Source organism: Lagopus leucura, unplaced genomic scaffold (assembly GCF_019238085.1).
Source record: "Lagopus leucura isolate 7727_CA_CO unplaced genomic scaffold, USGS_WTPT01 Super-Scaffold_810, whole genome shotgun sequence".
In the NCBI taxonomy this organism is placed as follows: Eukaryota; Metazoa; Chordata; class Aves; order Galliformes; family Phasianidae; genus Lagopus; species Lagopus leucura.
The window spans coordinates 7,459,260-7,479,142 of record NW_024962261.1 but is presented as its reverse complement, the minus strand read 5'-3'; the positions used below and the strand labels follow the sequence as shown (position 1 = coordinate 7,479,142).

Sequence of the window (19,883 nt, the reverse complement as noted above, 5' to 3'; positions counted from 1 at the left end):
GCTTTTAAGTCGTAAGAAAATTCGTCTTAACTTTTTCACTTTGAATTACAGGAATTTTAGAGATGCTTTTTAGAGGTTTTTTTTATGAGGTGCAATGTTTTTAGGGTAATGCAGAACTCTGAAAGTGCCTAAAACATACTTCCAAGTGTTAGAAAGGACATCAGAAATATGCGATATGATGCAAATAAAAAACTGAGTGTATCTCTTTTACACTCCTTTGTCAGATTATGTAAGACCAACTTCTGAAAGGAAGAAAAAAACCTGCAGCTGTGGGAGGAAAGGCATTTTGGATACCATTACAGATACAGTATCACTGTGAAAAGATGCAATAACTGAATGGCTACTGGGTGTTAAGAATAATAACATGTTTCTAAGTTCCAAAACTAAGTTAAAAGCTATGTTTCAAGAAACCATGTTTCTCCACCAATCCTACTTGCTTTTGAACTGTGTTATGTATAGAATTATTTCTATGATTCTATTATTTTAGCCTGATACTCAGTATTGATTTAAAAAACCTTTAGAGTAGGAAATTCTACATTCTTTGCTTCTGCATTTTTATCGGCAAGGATAATTTCCTTTTTTTTTTCCATCAAGTTGTCTCAGCAGGTTAACACAGCAATGAGTGAGGATACTCAAATTCATGTCACTAATTTTATTTTTTATTTAAAACAAAAAAAATTCTATTTAACACAAAAGCAAATCACAGAATTGCAAAGGACCTTTGGAGATCATCTAGTCCAATGCCTAAAGCATTGGTAAGATTCCCTCTGTCTTCTCCAGACTGAACAATTCAGGTCTCTCTGCCTTTCCTCATAAGGGAGATGCTCCAGGCCTCTAATCATCTTTGTGGCATCTGCTCTCTAGAAGTTCTCTGCCTTTCTTGAACTGGGGAATCCAGAACTAGATGCATTACTCTAGTTGTGGCCTCACCAGGACCAAGTAGAGGGGAAGGATCACTTCCCTCACCTGCTGGACATGCTCTTTTTAATGCACTCCAGGGTACCATTGGCTTTCTTGGCTCCAATGGCCCACTGCTGGCTCATGGCCAGTCAGGACACGCTGTCCATCAGGACACGCAGGCTCTTCTTCACAGAGCTCCTCTTCAGCTCCCCTGACCTGTACTGATGCATGTGATTATTTCTCTCCAGGTGTATGACTTTACCTTTGCCCATGTTGAACTCCATCAGGTTGCTCTCCACTCAACTCTCCAGCCTGTCCAGGTCTTGTTAAATGGCATCAGAGTCTCCTGGTGTGTTAGCTACTCCTTCCAGTTTTGTATTATCAGCAATCTTGTTATCAGTCCAAGTAATTCAAGATGCTGGATACGACTGGACCAGTACCAACCTCTGAGAAATACCACTAGCTACAATTCTCCAGCAATACTCTGCGTTGCGTATCACAACATTCTGAGCTCTGCCACTCAGTCTGTTCTCAATCCACCTCACTGTCCTCTTGCATATCCCACATTTCCTAAGCTGATCTATGAGGTTATTATGGGAGACTGGGTGAAAAGCCTTGCTGAATTCAAGGTGCGCTGTCCACTGCTCTCCCCTCATTTACACAGCCGCTTCTAACCTATCTGTATACCTATAGTCTCTAATCTGTGTAACCATAGTCTTTATAGCCCCTTTTCCTTTCTTTTTCTTTGTTTCTGATACAGGCTATAAGAGACCTGGAAAACGAAACAACTACAGAGTACTTATTCCAAGAAAAACAGCAGCTCTCATTCAGAATTTCAGCATGAAATTTCTTACTTACTATAACTGTTTCTGGATTGTTCTTTTTACACATATATATCTATATATGATTACATAAATATGTTACAGATTTTTTGCAACAAATCTGGAGGTGAAGAAATATATACTTCTTCCCCTATAGTGCTGACTTGCTACAATCTCTTTGAATCATATAAAAATAGATGACTCTGATCTAAATATCTAAAAAAAAAAAAAACAAAAACAGAAAAACAAACAAAATAAACCCCTCACTTTTACTGCTTAGAAATGAATTTGTTAGATTTGGTCCTCGAAAATTTTATGGAATTATTTCTCTGTTTTCATTCATAGGTATTTTCACTGGACAATTGCACAGAATTTCAACAAACTGCAAGCTGTTTGTTTCTTTCCATTAGCTAACAACCTTGTGTAAGTAGGAAGATATGGTCACCCCAGTAGTACTGTACTATCAAACAATTTATCTGATACACAGACAGAAGACTGCCTAAGCCACTCCTTTGATTTTGATTTCTAAGTATATGGTGCCAATGTGCTGCCTTTTAAGTAAATAGCTTATTAAAAAGAAAGTAGTAACAGTGAATCATATCCTTAATATGTACGAGTGAAAAGTTTTGCATGCAATATGCTCTATTACTGGCACATGTTATTATATATATGTGTCTTTCTAGAATGGTTTAAAAAATTAAAAGATGAATAAAACACATTTTTCTTCTGATTGCATAACTGCGGAGAAACTGGTCATTTGGCTCCTTTGATCTTTCCAATAATGTTATTTAAGTCTTTGAACATACAAAAACATCAGTAGTTCAAGTTTTAGTATAACAAAATTGAAAGTGCTGAAAGCAATGAGTTCTGTATGTAAAAACACAGCATATTGGTTTAGAATTTATTTTTGTCAAAGAATGCAAAGGAAAAGAGAATGTGTTGTCAACATACAAGACTAAAGGATAATACTGTAGTATAGAAATGCTGCTTTTTAGGAGTAGAATTTGCATCTGCGGGGATATTGTACATTATAGCACATAACAAAGCAATAGGCATTTTGGCTTTGTGACAAAAGTACAATTCTTACATATATATTTACATGTAATATAGTTGGAAATGCTCAACAAAACAAAACAAAACAAAAATCAACCCAAAATCTAAATGAGGAAGTGCTATCTTTTATGTTGTATTTTAGTATTCCTGTTTTTTCATGTAAATACTACTCCCAGCCTGCCACAAGCAATTATTCAGCTTATGCACTGAACAGTTTATAACAAAGGTATGGCTTATAGTACTGGAACTAGTGAAAAAAAGGCATGGTAGAAAAAAGAAAATGGAGTCCACACTTTGAGTTGGCACACTCAACACCAGGAAACATATAAAAGCAGTCTCATTTTCCAAAGAAACAGAATGGTCACTAAAATCAACAGAATACATTCCTGCCTGGTGCTCAGGACCTTTCAAAAAGTAGGTTGTTTTAATATAAATATGGGTATAGAAGCCTAATTTTAGGTGCTTTTTAATATCTTGACCAAGGATAAAAGGCAGCACTGTTTCAGGATATCTGGCTTTGATAGCACTCAAAAAAAGGTAGGAGGTCTGGCTAGGTAAAATGAGTGAAACACTCATTATCTTTCTGCTATCTTAACATAATGAAGAACTAGTAGCTATTACATTGAAGTGCTTTTTTCTCCATGACACTTGATTTTCTATTGTTGTTCTGTTATTGTAATGAAAAAGTGAATGAAGTATCTATTTATTCTGTGCTTCCACAATAATTTAAAAGAGAACGTAGAGAGAGCAGTAAGTTTGTATTTTATGTGAGAATCTAGAAGTCAAAGATGTTTTACAAGGCCTATAGCTTCTGAAAAGAAAGAGGTGGTATAGAGGACACTCGGTATCTTTCAGGTCAATGTCCTGCTGGTCAGCAGGTCACAGAACAGCAATTAAGTTGCCTTCAATTGCATTTTTATGAAAAGATCTAGGTAAGATACCAAATGAAACTAAAGAACTTGGGAAGTAATTGGGGCATTTAATAAAATAATAAAATGTGTATATATAGAAAATAGTAAAAAACTATTTGTTTTCTTAGCTTTCACCTTTCAACATTTCCTGAATACAATCACTGTAAAATAAGATAATCATCTCTTTTGTTACACTTTACTGTTTGGCAGAATGTTTTAAGCTTGTGTCCCTAATGACTACAGTAATACCTGCTGGTAAGGGCATGTGAAGATCTGAATGTAGCCAATAAGCTACTCATGATTCGTTTCTTCTCTGCAGATCAATATGAGAATCTTATGGATCAATTCATTTCCTTTAGTGGAGCAAAAACCAGCATGCTTCACAACAAAAGGTAGATATAACAAGCAGCTGTGATACTTATATATAATTCCTCACAAAGGAATGAACAAAGAAATGTCTTTTAAAAAAACGTCAGTCTTCATTATTTTAAAGCATAAAATTCATACTCACATCATTTTTCCTTTGCAATTCTCTATAGGAGAGTATGACCCAATCCACTAGAATATTTATGTGTTTGGTAAAAAGCACAGAGGTTTCACTTCCCAACCAAAAGGTCTTCAGAAGAACAGTCTGTGGCATTACTTGCTGGTGCAGTGAATTGGTCCCTTCAACCAAACTGTAAAAAAAAAAAAAAAAAAGAAAAAGAAAAAAAGAAGCATGTGGAAAAACCGAAATCTTTATGCCATCTTGATTACTGTAGCTACTAGACAGAAACTTTATCTTCTGTCAAAACACATAAAGATTTGGTAATTTTTAAGTATGGAAAGATCAGACAATTTCTGATGAATAGTAAGTAAAATAATGATGACTATTAAAGTCAAACTGAAGGAATTGTAATACTGTGCTAATATATAAAGGCTGCCTTTATTACTTAAAGGCAGAGCAAAATCAAGATTTCTTCATATTTCATAAACTAAGGAAAGATAATTATCTCCCTAGTGAAAGATAACATTTAATTGATTTTTTTTTAATATCAGTATGTTCAAAATATTGCTTGCCTAACTTTAAGAATGGATATAAAAGCAATGCAAAGCTAAAAATGTAGCTTTATGAGCAACATTAAATGCTTATTGAAACTTGCAATACAGTGAAATAATAACACTGTGAAAAGCTAGAGGTCTTAAAGCGCAGTTAGGAAAAAAACCAATACCAGTTACAATAAACAAACAGAAATGAGAAATATAAAAAGAAATCTTAAGTGACAGCACTTCGGTGGAAGAGAATATTATTACAAACATACAAAAATCAGGAAACAACCTGCTGTAGATATGGAAATGCATGTAAAATTGTGGAAAAATAATATTATCCTATAAAACCTACCTTTTTGTCAGAAATTCTACTTCAGCTTTTACTAAATCAAAGAAAAACTTCAATAATGTTTTGTGAACTGTCCTCTGTTCATCTGCTTTCCCTAAAACTGGGACTGCATGACAAATGTTTTTGCAATGTAGACAAGACCTGCAGAACAAACACCAACAAAATACATTTGTATGACAGAAATGATAGTCTGATCTATTGGGAAAGAAAGCAGACTTGACTTTTGACAATTGTGACAATATCTTGCTCCTTAGCAACATTCATAATTTAAAGCCAGACATTTTGTTTTTAAAGCTAAACTTCTTCCAAAAACTTAATGTGCTTGTTACTGGGGCCTTGTATTATACAGATGAAGATTCTGTATTATAGTGTAAATTAGATTGTTTTCTATGTATCTGTATTTTTATGTCCCTTATTTGAGTTATTCTGCAATTACTAGATGTAACAGAACTTCCAAATCCTTTAACCACATGGTAATCTTGCAGTATTTCACTGATCACTGACACTGATATCCTATAAGCAATTCACTAAGTTTTGAAAGGAATACAGGTTTTGATGAAATCTAATGTTTGTTTGACATGATAAAGGCAATTCTGAAGTAAAGTGTTCAAAATTTTTCTGGCTAGAATTTTGAATATTGGAAGGGAATTGGACTAGATGACCTTCAAAGTTTTCTTCCATGATTTCCATGATTCTGTGAAACATATACAAAAGAAAAAAAAAAAAAAAAAGAGAGAGAACAGGTATATAACTCCTGGGTGTTCACATTCTGCCAGAAAGTTCTTAAAGATAAAATATAAAATCCTTTATCTAACAGATTAATTCTCTTCTGTTCCAGTGGCATGCGACATATTCCTAAGCAAAATCATCAGATGTCCAATTACAGTGATTCTAGCACAGAATGCCCTCAAAGACATAGTATGATTACAATGGCATACATTAATACCGCTCTAATCATGGTTGTATCAAATTATTTAAATGCTAAGACTGTATGACAGTAGTAAGAAGTACATTTCCTCACTCAACTAAATGAACAAAATATTTTCTTTCGATATAAGTTACAAAAAATGAGTTCCTTAGCTGAAGTATAGACAAGCTCCCTAAATTCATTCATGTACAGGATTTAATCAGTCTTGTTGAACACTGTAAAAATTATAATTAAAATCAAAATAGATCATGAAGCTTAATATAATAAATATGATAAAGGCTGAATTTTCCTATGTAACTACAGATATATTACATATACACATTATAGATACACACAAGAAACAGAAATAATACAGAGATTATTATAATTTTGAAAAGTTTAAAACAAGTATATCTGTGAGCTAACATAAATCATGTTCGGAAAAACATAACTATTGCTTCTAATACCTCACTAAACTTTTTTTTACCTTACAAGCATCTCTATCCAGTTCCATGTGCCTTTCTTACAGATAGGACACTGAAGAAGATCTAAATAATATCCTAACATAGACATAGATTTCCAAGGAGGATCATGTTGGAGAACAAGATACAAAACATGACGAAGTTTAGCACAAAATACTGCATCAGTATTTTCCTGTAATAAAATAAGGAAATAATATTGGCTACAAAAGGATCCAATTTCATGTGACCAATTTAAATCAGTGAAGTTACAGATAATGCATAATCAGAAGCGGCAAAATTGAGTTTACAACAAGTAAGTAAAACAGAAAAACCTAGTAACACTAGTATGTTATTTCAGCTGAACATATTCAGCTTAGAACAAAGGTTCTTTTCTATTAAGTATTCTGTCTGTAGCCTACTAGCTAAGAAAATATGTTGTAAAAGTGCTATTTCTAAAAGCAATGAAAAAAAACTATGGGCTGATGCTTTCACAATATTTAGAGTCTTCATTCATACTATTTGCAAATTAATAATAAAAGCCATTATGCTTCAAATGCTCCCCCTTCTAGATTGCATTAATGCTAAGACATTGATGAACCTGAAGGGTTAATGTGAGGATTGCTCCGAAACTAATGCCTCCTGTTTTATTATGTTGGCCCACAATATCAAAGGTGGATATCAGTGGTATGGCAGTAAAGGCAGAACCTTCCCTCCAATATCACATTACATTTTGTTGCCACACAACAGATGGGAGCAGAGGGGCAGTCTGACAAAATGGTGTTGGACATGGAAAAGCAGATGAAGCAAAGGTGTGTCACTGCCATGAGGAAAAATGGCACTTGCTGACATTCACTGATCTTTGATGAACATCGATGGAGACCAAACAGTGGATGTGAGCTCACTGAGGCAGTGGTGTGCTTCACAGTGGCAACAGTGGGTCACCTCCACTGCTGCAGGTTATTCTGAGTACACCATGAAGCTCTTGTTCATCAGTGGTGAAAATGCATGGCTAGTGGTGGTGACTGTTGAGAAACAGTGTTTTGTAGCTGAGAATTTTCTCAACCAAACAGTTCTATCGTGCACTTTGTTGTAGTTTCGACAGAAATAAAAATGAGGAGTTACTTTCAAGCGACTTATATAAATCACTATAAAGCTGTAAGCACTGTAAGAAGCAAGGATAATAATATTTCCATCTTTAACATTGATAATATTTTAGTCTTTCGTAATACTTAAGCATCATGCTCTCACCAACAGGACATGTTTTAGAAGAGAATGAAAAAGTTGAACAGGAGGTAAAGAGTACTTCTGACCAACAGCGAGTTCTATAATCACTTCAGATAATAAATGCTCTTCTATTAATTCTTCAAATATATACAATCTGCCTCTGGACAGGTTAGTATTTTTAACCTGTGAAAGAAATATATCTGTAAGTAAAATTACAGAGTAATAAACATACTTACAAACTCAATTAAAAAAAAAAAAACACACACAACATGAAATCTTTTAAGAAAATAAATGATGGCAATATACACAAGAACATTAAAAAATAAAACATAAATATTACTTATTGACTGATCCAACGAGCGTCTGCAATCTAGAGAAACCTAATTTCCCACTGAGTTGGTTTTTCATTGACAAGAAAATGCTTTCAGAATGTGCTTCCCTTCTTGAGACTACCTGAATACATTTACTCTTTTAAAACACAAACTACAATTCACATACCCTGTAGCTTGGGTGTAACTTACTCTGAGAATTTCTGCTTAAGAATAACTGCTAATTTTTCCAACACGTACAAGTACATCCTATAGAGAATGCCTGGAACACTATGATAATTACTGTCATCAAACAGTTGAAGAAAACTGAGCAAAAATATAAAACCATGAAATACATCATTTATGAGTAAACTTCATAAAACTACAAACCATATATCTATTTTATCTCCCTACTTTTCCTGTAATCATTGGGCATGTCAAAGAAGCAGCTAATGCTTCAGATAGCAAAGTATTGATCCCAGTGTATTTCAGAGCTGTGAAGATCTTCTTAATGGCACAAGACTTCCCTTCTATTCTGTGCCACTCAGGACAGTGAAACTATAGATTTCACAAGCTTTCAGAGGACCTAGAAGAATGTAATGGTTTTCCTGAAATGCAGTATCTGCCCTGTAATTTACCTGTTAATGTCTGAATTCTCAACTTTCAAAAATTTTCTTCCCATTGATAAATGATATGAAAGAGGAGCTACTGAAGATCTTGACTATGTTGATATTTACCTCCTGTATTCAAAATCAAAGCTAAGATACATTGCTGATGGAAACTTCAGCTTTGAAATTCAGCTCCTTTGTTCAACCACCTGAGCTAAAGTTCTGGTAAATTCAAGTACACTGGAAAACGAGAGTAGGGATTCTCAACCAAGAGCAGTAGAGTCAAAACAGTACAACAGTGATTGACCTGCTGGAAATTAAAGTTATGCAGATGTGCTACTGCTTTAGTCCCTTAACATCTAACTTACTTCACTGTCACTTGCCATGAAATTTGGCTTCTACTGAGCAGTAGGCAAAATTACTTGAGACATTCTACCAATTGTTTCAAAGTCAATTTAAAATTAATACAGGCTTCAGTCCAACTGTGGTTTTGAGATCATGGAGTTTTCTACTATTAGCAAGAGTTCCTAGAAATGTTTTAGTAATAAACAGAAAGAGCTCAGGTCAAACCTGAATACGAGCTTCTGAAAGAAACAATAATCATAGTTAAATCTCAGCAAAAGTCTCAGTGAATAAGCTCTACGTTAGCATCAGATATTTAGTTTCTCTGCAAATGCTGCAATTCTGAGATGCCTAACATATGTTGTTGCTATATTAATGATAAATAAAAATGCACTCTTAGATTATTTTAATTAAATCACTGTGCATCTGATGTTTGCAATTCACATTTATTTCAATTTTATTAATCGTGTATGCACTATAAAAATCTTCTCATTATTTCCTTTGGAAATAACAGTTGCAATCATACATTTGTAATGTTAATTATGTGCAAACAGCACATCTGAAAAACAATCATAAAGAAAGTATTTAAGATGTGTGAAGATGACTTAGCATTTTGTACAGGTACAAGCCAAGGTGACAATCTGGTGATTGTACCAGCAGGTCCTCCGACCTTCTGCCTGAAACTTACATTTCTTGAAAGTTCTGACACTAGAAATAAAGATGCCATTCACACATTATTTGTAAAGTATACTAAAAAAAAACTCAAGAAAAACAATTCTCTTTTGGGAGACTTTGACGAAAGTTATGCACTACCTTTAAAACAGGAAGAAAGTGCAGAATGAATTTTCATCTTATTTAAGGGGTAAGGAAGGACAGAAAACTGGGGAGGTGGAGTTTCTACAGTAATAGGAGACACCTTTTGCAGGACCTCAATATTTTGTAAGCTGTGTACAAAGCTGCTTTGGTTGGCAGTGTGGCTGATGAGGAACTAGCAGTTTCCTGTATAGAACTACTAGTACAAGCACTAATACTATGAGCAGAAGTGGAAAACCAAGGTGCTTATCAAAATAAGCTCTGTAAAGCAAAACACAGAAGAGAAGCTGTCAAAATATATTAAAAAATACAGAGAAAATGAATGATAGCGGAACCAGCAAAGCTGAATATAATACATAGCTCTAATCAGTTAATTTAGTTTGCAGATACTTTCTTTTTTTTACTTTTCCAATACAATTTGAAATACTCACTGGAATCATATTAGAGAAGTGTTTAACAGATTTAAATATACTACCAATAAAAGACCCACACTGAATGCAAAGGCTAGCAATAGATATTCCACAAAGCAATAAAAACCAGTAACATATACATATTATATAAATAATTAGTATTAGATTAAAAAAATTCAAATTAAAAATTATATTGGGTGCAGAATAACAATTTATTTTCAGAAGCATTATGAAATCTAAACTTTTATTGCCTCATAAACTCACTAAACTAAATATTAACATTGCAGTGTAGGACAATAATAAAGGAATGTTGGTGCTTATGTTTAAAAATATTTTTTCCTTCCCTTCAATAGAAAGAAATTAAATAAAAAGGGATTCTGTGAAGGCTGGGACTTCATTTCTACATCAAGTAACTAAGTACCTAGTATGGATGAAAATGAGTCTTCAGCTACAGAAAAATGCACCAACCTAATAGATATGCTTTAAGTATTTCCCATTTTTAACCTTTACAGTGATAGAAGTACTGAGAGAGAATGTTTCAACAAATTTATTTAAAGAATTCATTTTTAGTCTTAGAGATAGAATAGGGAATATTTTCGAAGTATTTATTAAGTATTTATTTACTTCAGATAAAACAAAAACTTGATAAAACCTGGTGCTGACCTTACTTGATTTATGATACATATTTGGCTTAATGTGAAGAAAAATGACAAATGAACTAAATTGAACAATTCTACTCTTCCATCCTCTGCCTCTCTCTCTTCATGAGAGGTAGGCAGTAGTCAGTACTGAACAACAGACTGGAACAATAAACAAATTAATCAGTATCCCATAATGTTCTTAACTTTTCAGTAATTTGAATACACTTTAAAAACTATTTCTTCAATAGCAAATTTCACAATAGAAGAGTGTTTACCTAACTTCAATACAAAATTTCATAAGTGCAACACATACTCTTTGCAAGAATCCTTACCTTTGGATTGCACTTATTCAGAAAGTCTTTATGAGCAAACTTCTGTTTTGCAGCCTACAAAACAAGAAAAATTCAACCTGTACAATGGATATTGGTAAACAATCTATAAATAGTGCATAAAAAGAAGACCAAAAGACAATTTCTTAAAAAATACATTTTTTTAAACATTCAACAAAACAACCTATTTGTATTTATCTTTTTAAAATTAAGATGGCAAAATCAAGAAATGGGGGACTGATATATGGTCAGTTTTTCTCCTCAGTTTTCCTGTTATTGTCTGCTTCTTTTTTATGCATTTGTTACATTACTTTTATTAGTCTTATTACATTTGGTCCACTTAACCATTTGAAAGTAAAAGTACTTTCAGCTTTTCAGTGACAAAATATAAACCCTGGATACCCTTTACAAATCGCCCAGAATGTGTATTAGGTGCAAGGATGCATTACTATTCCTGTTACATATAGTTATGGCTCACTGCTACAATGTTATTAACTCTTATTTCCAGAGAAAGTCCTCTAGGAGACAGTGTCCTTAGGACTGTAATTAGTCTCTTCGGACATAACTACGTAATAGTTGAAGAGAAAATAATCTGTTAAGAGGTACACCTGTGATAAACTTGCACTGATTTTGGCTGTGGTGGATTCCTTTTCTTTATAACATTTTATAGCATACTATGATGTGGTGAATTTGTGACCAAAACAAGGCTGAGAGTGTACCTGAGTGTTAGCCCTTGATGAACAGTGCTAGTACAGGGTCCAGGTCTATTTGGCTTCTTTCACTGCCCTGCCAGCAAGAAGACTGGGGAATTACCGAGATTTCGAAGTCTACCACATCTTCCACACATTTTCTATTTCATATTTCATTCACTACCACATCATTCCACACCTCCCAATTACCACTATTAAATTTTATTTTGGTGAACTGTAGATGTAGTAAATAAATAGTTCTTAAAAGGCATTATTACTACAAAAGATGGTCAAATACCTAGTTAATTAGCTCAGCATCTATACTGAGGGATAAATTTCATTATATATATTTCACAATTTATGGTAAGAAAGTATAAGCTAAATGTCAAACTTACCTCAACAAAATACATATGCTTTATCACAGCATTTTTCATTTCAATAAGCTGCATATTAGACTTGTTTCTGTCAGTTTCTTGTGCTGGCAGAAAACACTTAATTTGGGCAACTTCAGTATTTTGTATATCCTTCTATGCAAAGCAAAACAAAACAAAACATCACTTTTTAATTTCAAAACTGATGCTTTTAATTAGCTTTTATGTAGTGAAATATTTTCTTACATTCTATTGTAAAATCATTGTTTACATGCATGCTTATTCAAACTTGAAGGTTAATACTATGTGACACACAAACAGCTGTGGAAACACATCACTGATGTCATAGGCAGTTACAGCATGAGAACTACCAATGGAAGTTATCTGCCTAATTGACTTTAACTCTGGCCCCATCTGTGCTATTGAAACAAGAGCTATTTCCATAATAATTCCCTTTCAGGACTTTTCAAAAAATAAAACCTCATCTTTTCTATTAGTTGTTAGTTTTAAGGATGTACATACAAAGCTAGTAATTCGAATTTTAGAAGTTGTAGGGTCATTTATGTTAACAGACTAAGAATAAAACAGCTTCTTCATTTTAGGCTGCTTAGAATTTACATAGTTAGATTTTGATAGCAAGGACGTCTGCAGATGTGGCCACTGTGAGAGCAGACAGAAAAGGAGCTGCCCCTTGTTAGATCAGAGCCAACTCCAGCTGCTCCTATAGGGACCTGCTGCCGCCAGAGTTGAGTCCTCAGAGATAGCATATTTGAGAAAGTGGAAAACTAATGTGAAATGTCAGCTAAGAGAAATGGGGTGAGAAACAAGACAGAAGAAATCCTACAAGGACCAAGGAGAGTGCACAAAGAGGGCAGGAGGTGCTCCAGACGTGAAGCAGAAGCTCCCTACAGCCCAAGAAAAGCCTATGGTGAAGCAGGCTGTCCACCCACAGCCTATGGGCACTGTGTAGTGCAGATAGAATCACAGAATTCAAATCTCCAAGTGCAGCCCGTGGAAAAGCCCATGAAACCTCCTATCAGGAACTGCAGCCTATAGGGGACCCATGCTGGAGCAGCTTGTGAAGAACTGCATCCCATGGGAGGGTCCTCAGGGATGTGAAGAGAAAGAACAAGAGAAACAAAACATTACAGTCTAAACACAATCTATGCTCCCTACCCACCCACACCTCTAGAGAAGAGGCAGAAGATTCAAGAATGAAGTTCTATGTGAGAAGAAGGGATGAATGAGGTGAAGGTGTTGGCTCATTATTTTACTCTATTGTGTAGGTTGCTCCAAAAGTAATGCTTCCTCTTAACTTCCATGGAAACTACAACAGATGCAAAGAGCACAAGAAGACTATTTGATAAAATTCTCAACTACAAAACACTATTTTTCAACAGACACCACCATTAGCTATGCATTTTCACCAGTGATGAACAAGAGCCTGCCTGCTCATAACAATCTGCACCAGTGGAGGTGACCCACTGCCACCACTGCTGAGACACACCACTGTGTTCACACCTCACTGTGCTCACACTCACTGTTTGAAGTCCATCAATGTTCCTCAAGCATCAGTGTAAGCGGGTGCCATTTTTTACACATGGAAAAATTCAATGTCACCCCTTTGCTTCCTTTACATTTCCATATCAGATGCTATTCTGTCAGACTGCCCCTCTGTTCCCATCTGTCACACAGCAACAAAGAAAGTGGGAAAGTTCTACCTACCTTTACTGCCATACCACCAAATCTATCTCTGATGTTGTGAATCAACTTAATAAAATAGGAGGCATTACTTTCAGAGCAGCCCTAGTAATTGGCAAGAAATCAAATTAGTCTTCTTTAAGTCAAGTGTGTTTGTGACAGTAACTGGTGTGTGAAGTACTGGAAAACTGGTTTAAAGAGTTTGATGAGCCAAGGATAAGTGAACTACTCTGACAAATTAACTAGTCTTTACTTCCTGTGATACCTTATGCATGTTGTTTTCAACACTTTTCTAAAAATACTTGTATTTAGATAATTTATAGTTCCATCTGGACAAAGCGTTATAAATTCTATAGCACAGCCAACAAAGCATTTTAAAGTCTGTATTTAAACATAAGGATAGTGCACTAAAATCATGCATATGCTTTAATATCTTGAACCAGTAGAAGCAACACCTTAACAGATTGAAGACACTCACACAGGTTATTTTAACACCAGAGTTACAAGGTAGATATTTTAGAACAGATACTGAAACACAGAGACAAAACAAAGCATTGTTTAAAAAAAAAAATCAGAAACCATCTGAATGCCTATGACTATATACAGTTCCACTTGAAAAAAAAAAAAAAGAATACCATGTTGCTTCGCTCAATTTAACATCTGATTTCAGTGTTAAACCATAGGACGTACGTTTGTGTGTTTATGAGGAGAGTATTTATTTCTCATAGAATTAGCAGTGAAAGAGCAGGACTACAGATTTACAAAGCTGGAACATTTTACGTTAAGTCCTAATAAAATATGAGCCAAGTATTTCTAGAAATGAAAAAAAAAGAGATGCTCATAACTCTTTTTGTTAGAGCCTAAGACATCTGAACAAGTGTTGTACCTATGTTTACCCCTTGTCTTTTTAAGAGACAAAATGTCATGGCAGTTTTCTGAATTCTCAAGATGCATTTAAACAGAAACTGGTGTTCTCTAAATCAAGTTTATTGAGATCTAGGAAAAAAAGAAATCTGTAAATTAATAGATGTGTTAAGATGGAATACTATTTTTGCATGTCAGATGAATTCAGGGTTCACAGCAAGAAAGAAATTATTCTCACTGTGATCAGTAGAAGGTGAGACACGCATAAGTACTGGACACACACTTCCTACATCAAATGTCTATTTTAGCAGAGAGCTATCATAGCTGAGAGCTGTCATACTGAGTAATTTCTCCAAACAAGTTTCAGTAAGAGAGTATGATACTAGACTGAGCTCCCATGTGGATGTGTGTTTTAGTCAGTATGTAAACACCAGGATTCTTTTACCCTTTTTTTGCCCTTTCGTAACAGCTTTATTCATCATTGAAAAGGGAAGAGCAAAACATATGCTTTGATCTGAAGAACGTAAAGCATTTTCGGAAGTAGATGCTGCCCAATCACAAAACACAGGTTTAGCATCTACCTATTTGCAAGGGCAACGTTTTCCTCTTTAGCAGTTCCTTCTAATCATCCGCCACTGAAGAACTATAAAACTGTAGAATTTTTTTTTCAGTCCTTTGAGTATTTCTAAGACAAAACGTTAAGAAATTCCGCATAGTGCATGTGACTCTCCTGTTGGTAAACTATCTCCTGAGAGACGCAAATACACGACACCTCTAATGGCATTATAAATGTGACCTAAATGAAGGGCCTGAAAAAATGGAAGCGGGAACTGTGAACTGTGAGTGTACAGAATTTCATAGAACATTCAGTGCACTTCTGTGAAAAAGAAAGATTGGTTATCTGTTTTGCTTGTACACACCTTTGCTGATATTTGGCTTTTTCCTAAGTTCCTTTCAAGATAGTGTTTTCCTCAAAACCTCAGTGCTTTTTTTCTGTACTTAAGATATACTGGAAAATCTATCTATTGTGTAAGCCCAAAACTACTTCACAAGCCAATTATTTTGTGCCAAAGTTGGTGATATACAAGATATACTCCCACTATGTAACTTTCAGTTTGATTTGAGAATTTCCTGATTTTCAAGCATTAAATACTGTTGATTTTTCCAAATTGAAATGTGTCAAAGGCCAGATACACATACTAGAAATCTAATACCCAACATACGTAAGCATTTCACCAAACTGAACACTACAGTTTATACAGTTTACACAGTTTGTAGAATTTAGGGAGCTAAACCTCTTTTTATTTTACTCTTTCTACAGAAAGAGCTCTGGGGAAGGACATGTGCTATACATAACTACAGAAGCTAAAGAATCAATTACTTTTTCATTTGGTCAATTTTAAACGCCCTCTTTCACATCCATTTTCCAAATAGAATGAATCCATCAACTTCTGCCAGGACATTGCTCAAAACCAGTAATTGAGTGGTCTTTCAGGAATGTCAAGCAATGGCAAATTGATCCTTTGCAGACCAGGCATCTTTAAAATCTAAAATCTAGCCTTTGTGTAGCTATTATAATGAATGAGTAGATTTTTACTCATTCATTATAAAGTTGATTATTACTATACATTACATAGTGTTGGCACCACTCCTACTTTCATCAGTCTGAATTGTGCATGCCTCAGTTGAGGAATAAAGCCTGGATTTAAGAAGGAAAAAAAATACAAAATAGACCAGCAGTCCAGAATGGAAAGAATGAACACAGTAAAGAATGAGTATCAAGGTCACGGTCTCAGCCCACAAAGAATTTCACATCAAAACAGTCTGTAAAAGAGGGTAATATTGGTCACAGTAAACAAAGGACTATGAATCATGAGATGCTTCTCATAGTTTCAAAGGGGGAATAGAAAAGAAAGAGTTTTAGTGAGTACTGAGCATGTAAGAAAAATCAGTGAGCAGTGTCATTTCCTCTCATAGTTCAGAAGGAATGATGAAAGACAGAATTAGGCTGTTTTTCTTGTTTTACTTTTTCATTGCTGTGAATTTAACTTATTCTGATTGCATTAGAAACTGAATGATAAATCTCACATTCTGAATAATCTTACGCTGTACTGGATATTTCACCTCACTTTGTCATTTAGACAAAAAACTCTCTGGCAAGATGACTTTCAGTACTTTTACCTTCAAATAAGGTACCTCAATTTTTATCTAGGCCTTCATGTCTTAGCTTCTCTGTTGATGGGACTGTATTCCATGTTCTAGTACAGTTAATAGTAACTGTCCTCATACATGGAATGATCCTTCCGCATTAAGGCAGAGTTAAAGGTATGTTCAGATAGCAGACCATAAAACTATTTTAGGAATCATAATTCCTGTAGAAACACACTCTGTTTTGACTGAAAAGATAATGTAGGTGAGCAACTTCTGTAAGATTCCTAGTGCAGAAGTAGTCTTGAGTGAATATCCTCTGTCCAACATAACAGCTCTGTTAGAAAATTTATATGGCAAGCACCAACTCTTCCGAAGTCATTAGGGACTGCATGCAAATTTATTTTGAGTTAAGAGTATCAATCTTACTATTTTACCATAGACTGTAATGTTATAAACTGAAAAGTAGAATAACTGAAGTTAGTTAACAAAATAATTTATACTGAAGCATAAAGCCACTAAATCCCTATTTAATAGCATATGTCAAACCCAGAAAAAATACTTACACCTACATAGAAAAAAAAATGTAGATGTGGCACTTAGAGTCATAGTTTAGTGAGCATGTTGGTGACCGGTTGATAGACAGAGCTGATCACCTTAAGAGGTCTTTCCCAACCTTAATCATCCTATGACATAGACAAACAGACATAAATATACGCCTAAATGTTTTAAGTCATTACCAAAATGAGGAGAATATAAACAAAAGGTAGGATTTTTATTGGTGTTTTTTGAATAACTTTTTGAACCATCTGAACCATTTGAATCTGATGGTGAACTACATTTGAACTTCATCCTGAAGTCCAATTCACTTATCCAGCAGTAATATCACACAACAGGAGTGAAGAAGGAACACAAATAGGAATCAGAAATAAAGCATGCCTCTTTGGTGCCATTTCTATTGGTCTGAATCAAAACACTGCTTTGAAAAGGACAGTTTTTGCATTACAGAATTACAGAATGGTCAAGCTTGAGGATACCTCTAGATCCACCTGGTTCAAACCCTCTTGAAACATGTTGCCAAGGACCATGTAGAGAATCTCCAAGGAGGAGATTCTACAACCTTCCCAGGCAGCCTGTGCCAGTGCAGCACCACTCACACAGTAGAAGTGCTGGCTGATGGTCAGAGGAAATCTTTACTGTGCCAGTTTATGCCCACTGTCTCTTGTTCTGGCTCTGTTCTTTTTGTACTTCTCCCTTCTAGTACCTATACATATTGATGAAACCTCTCCTGTTGTCTTAGTACTTGACAGTTGATTACCTTTTATCAAATTTCAAAACATATAATACCCCCCATTATTATTAATGCTGCATCATACAGTCAGTAAACCTGACATAAAATGTAACGATGGAAGCGATTTTAGGTACTTTTTTCAATTTACTTACCTCCAAAAGGTAATCTCCTACATATTGCAAAGGGTAGCATTGAGCTTCAGAGAAGCATTTCTCTTTTTGCACAGGAAAAAATTTATTAAGGACGAATACATGAGTAATATCACTCTCGACATCCTGAGATGAACACACTGTTGCCTTTCCAGCTTCTAGAACTCTAAACAAACAGATTTGAAAAGATATTATTTAATGCATTTTATTCATAGTGCTTCACATTAATTTTCATAAACTACAAATATGAGAGTGTAGATATATGACATTCCCCAACTTTCACCAGGTTAAAAAACTGCTTAATAGCCATGAGAAACAGAAGGAACATACTTAACAAGGCACCTCTCTTCACAACTTAATACTATTAATTAAAATCAGTGTAAGCATCCCACATATCTGACAGAAAGCTTCACTTGTGTATTAAAAAAGTCAAATTCTTAGATGACAGCATTTGTAAGTTATTGCATTATGATATTTGATACTTCAATTAAGAGTTGTGCTACCAGCTAAGTACCAAAAATGGAACACTGCCTTTCCGAATTATAATATGCTATCTTCAGGATGCTGTCTTCAGGATGCTGTTTGCCAACTTCACAGGCTGTTCCAAAAGCAATGCCTCCTATTTATTTCCATGTGTCATGGTTTTATAATTTTTTATCGATATTCCACATCATAACATCATGTAGTGCACTGCAAGTTAAAGAGTTAATGCTTCAGTTCCATGGACTGCCGATAATTCCAGGTACTTTGCATTTCTGTTCAAAGGGAAAGATAAAATCTTTGCACATCACATGGCTCTCTTCTTCCTTTTCAGCTCATCCCGGCAGTGTGTGTGCTCACCTTCAGCATTACAGTAGAGCCTTCGGTTTCTTTTAGACATTCATTGTATTTATTAACTTCAATTGTACTGTATTATATTGTGTTATCTTGCATTCCAATATCATATTTAGCAAAATAACTTTCCTCCTCAGATTGTTGCTGTTTTGGTCTTAGACCCATCCCCCATCTAACTGCTCTCTCCTCTTTTCCCTTTCCTGGGCCGTGGGTATATGGGTCCCTCACCCCATTAGTCATGGAACTGGGCCGAACCGCTCTGTAACTGTTGACATCGTGGAAACTACAACAGAGATACAAAGAGCACAATAGTACTATTTGATAAGGCAAATTCTCATCTACAAAACACTCTTTTTCAGTCACTACTATTAGCTATGCATTTTCGCCAGCAATGAACAAGAGTCTGCATGCCATACTTATAAAAATCTGTATCATTGGAGGCGATCCACTGATTCAAAGCTGCTATGACAGCACTGTTGCTAGGAAAATGTTGCCTATACAGTCCATCTTTCATTGATCTGAACAGATGGAAGTCATAAGGCATCAAATCTGGACTATACAGTTGGTACAGCAGGACAATCTAGATTGGCAGTGTATTCCATGGCCTTCAAACTCGTATGGGGCCTGGCATTATTGTGTTTCAAGAGAAAGAGTGTATTCTTCTTTGGTCCAATTCTGAAAGATTTTACTACATGATGTAGTAATCAGAGCTAATAGTTTGCCAGGTTCC

General features: G+C 34.9%; 1 protein-coding gene across 3 annotated transcripts in view; it reads right to left on the bottom strand.

Moving 5' to 3' along the window:
- The window catches only part of SLF1 (SMC5-SMC6 complex localization factor 1), a 42,713-nt gene that overhangs the window by 16,605 nt on the left and 6,225 nt on the right, over positions 1 to 19,883 (bottom strand). For all 3 annotated transcript variants that reach the window (XM_042866278.1, XM_042866280.1, XM_042866279.1), the window contains 7 exons: positions 18,323 to 18,485; positions 12,191 to 12,322; positions 11,110 to 11,163; positions 7,680 to 7,838; positions 6,458 to 6,624; positions 5,067 to 5,204; positions 4,197 to 4,362 (listed from right to left, as the gene is read on the bottom strand). In XM_042866278.1, the coding sequence (XP_042722212.1) occupies positions 4,197 to 4,362; positions 5,067 to 5,204; positions 6,458 to 6,624; positions 7,680 to 7,838; positions 11,110 to 11,163; positions 12,191 to 12,322; positions 18,323 to 18,485 (979 nt within the window). The remainder of the gene's footprint in view (positions 1 to 4,196; positions 4,363 to 5,066; positions 5,205 to 6,457; positions 6,625 to 7,679; positions 7,839 to 11,109; positions 11,164 to 12,190; positions 12,323 to 18,322; positions 18,486 to 19,883) is intronic.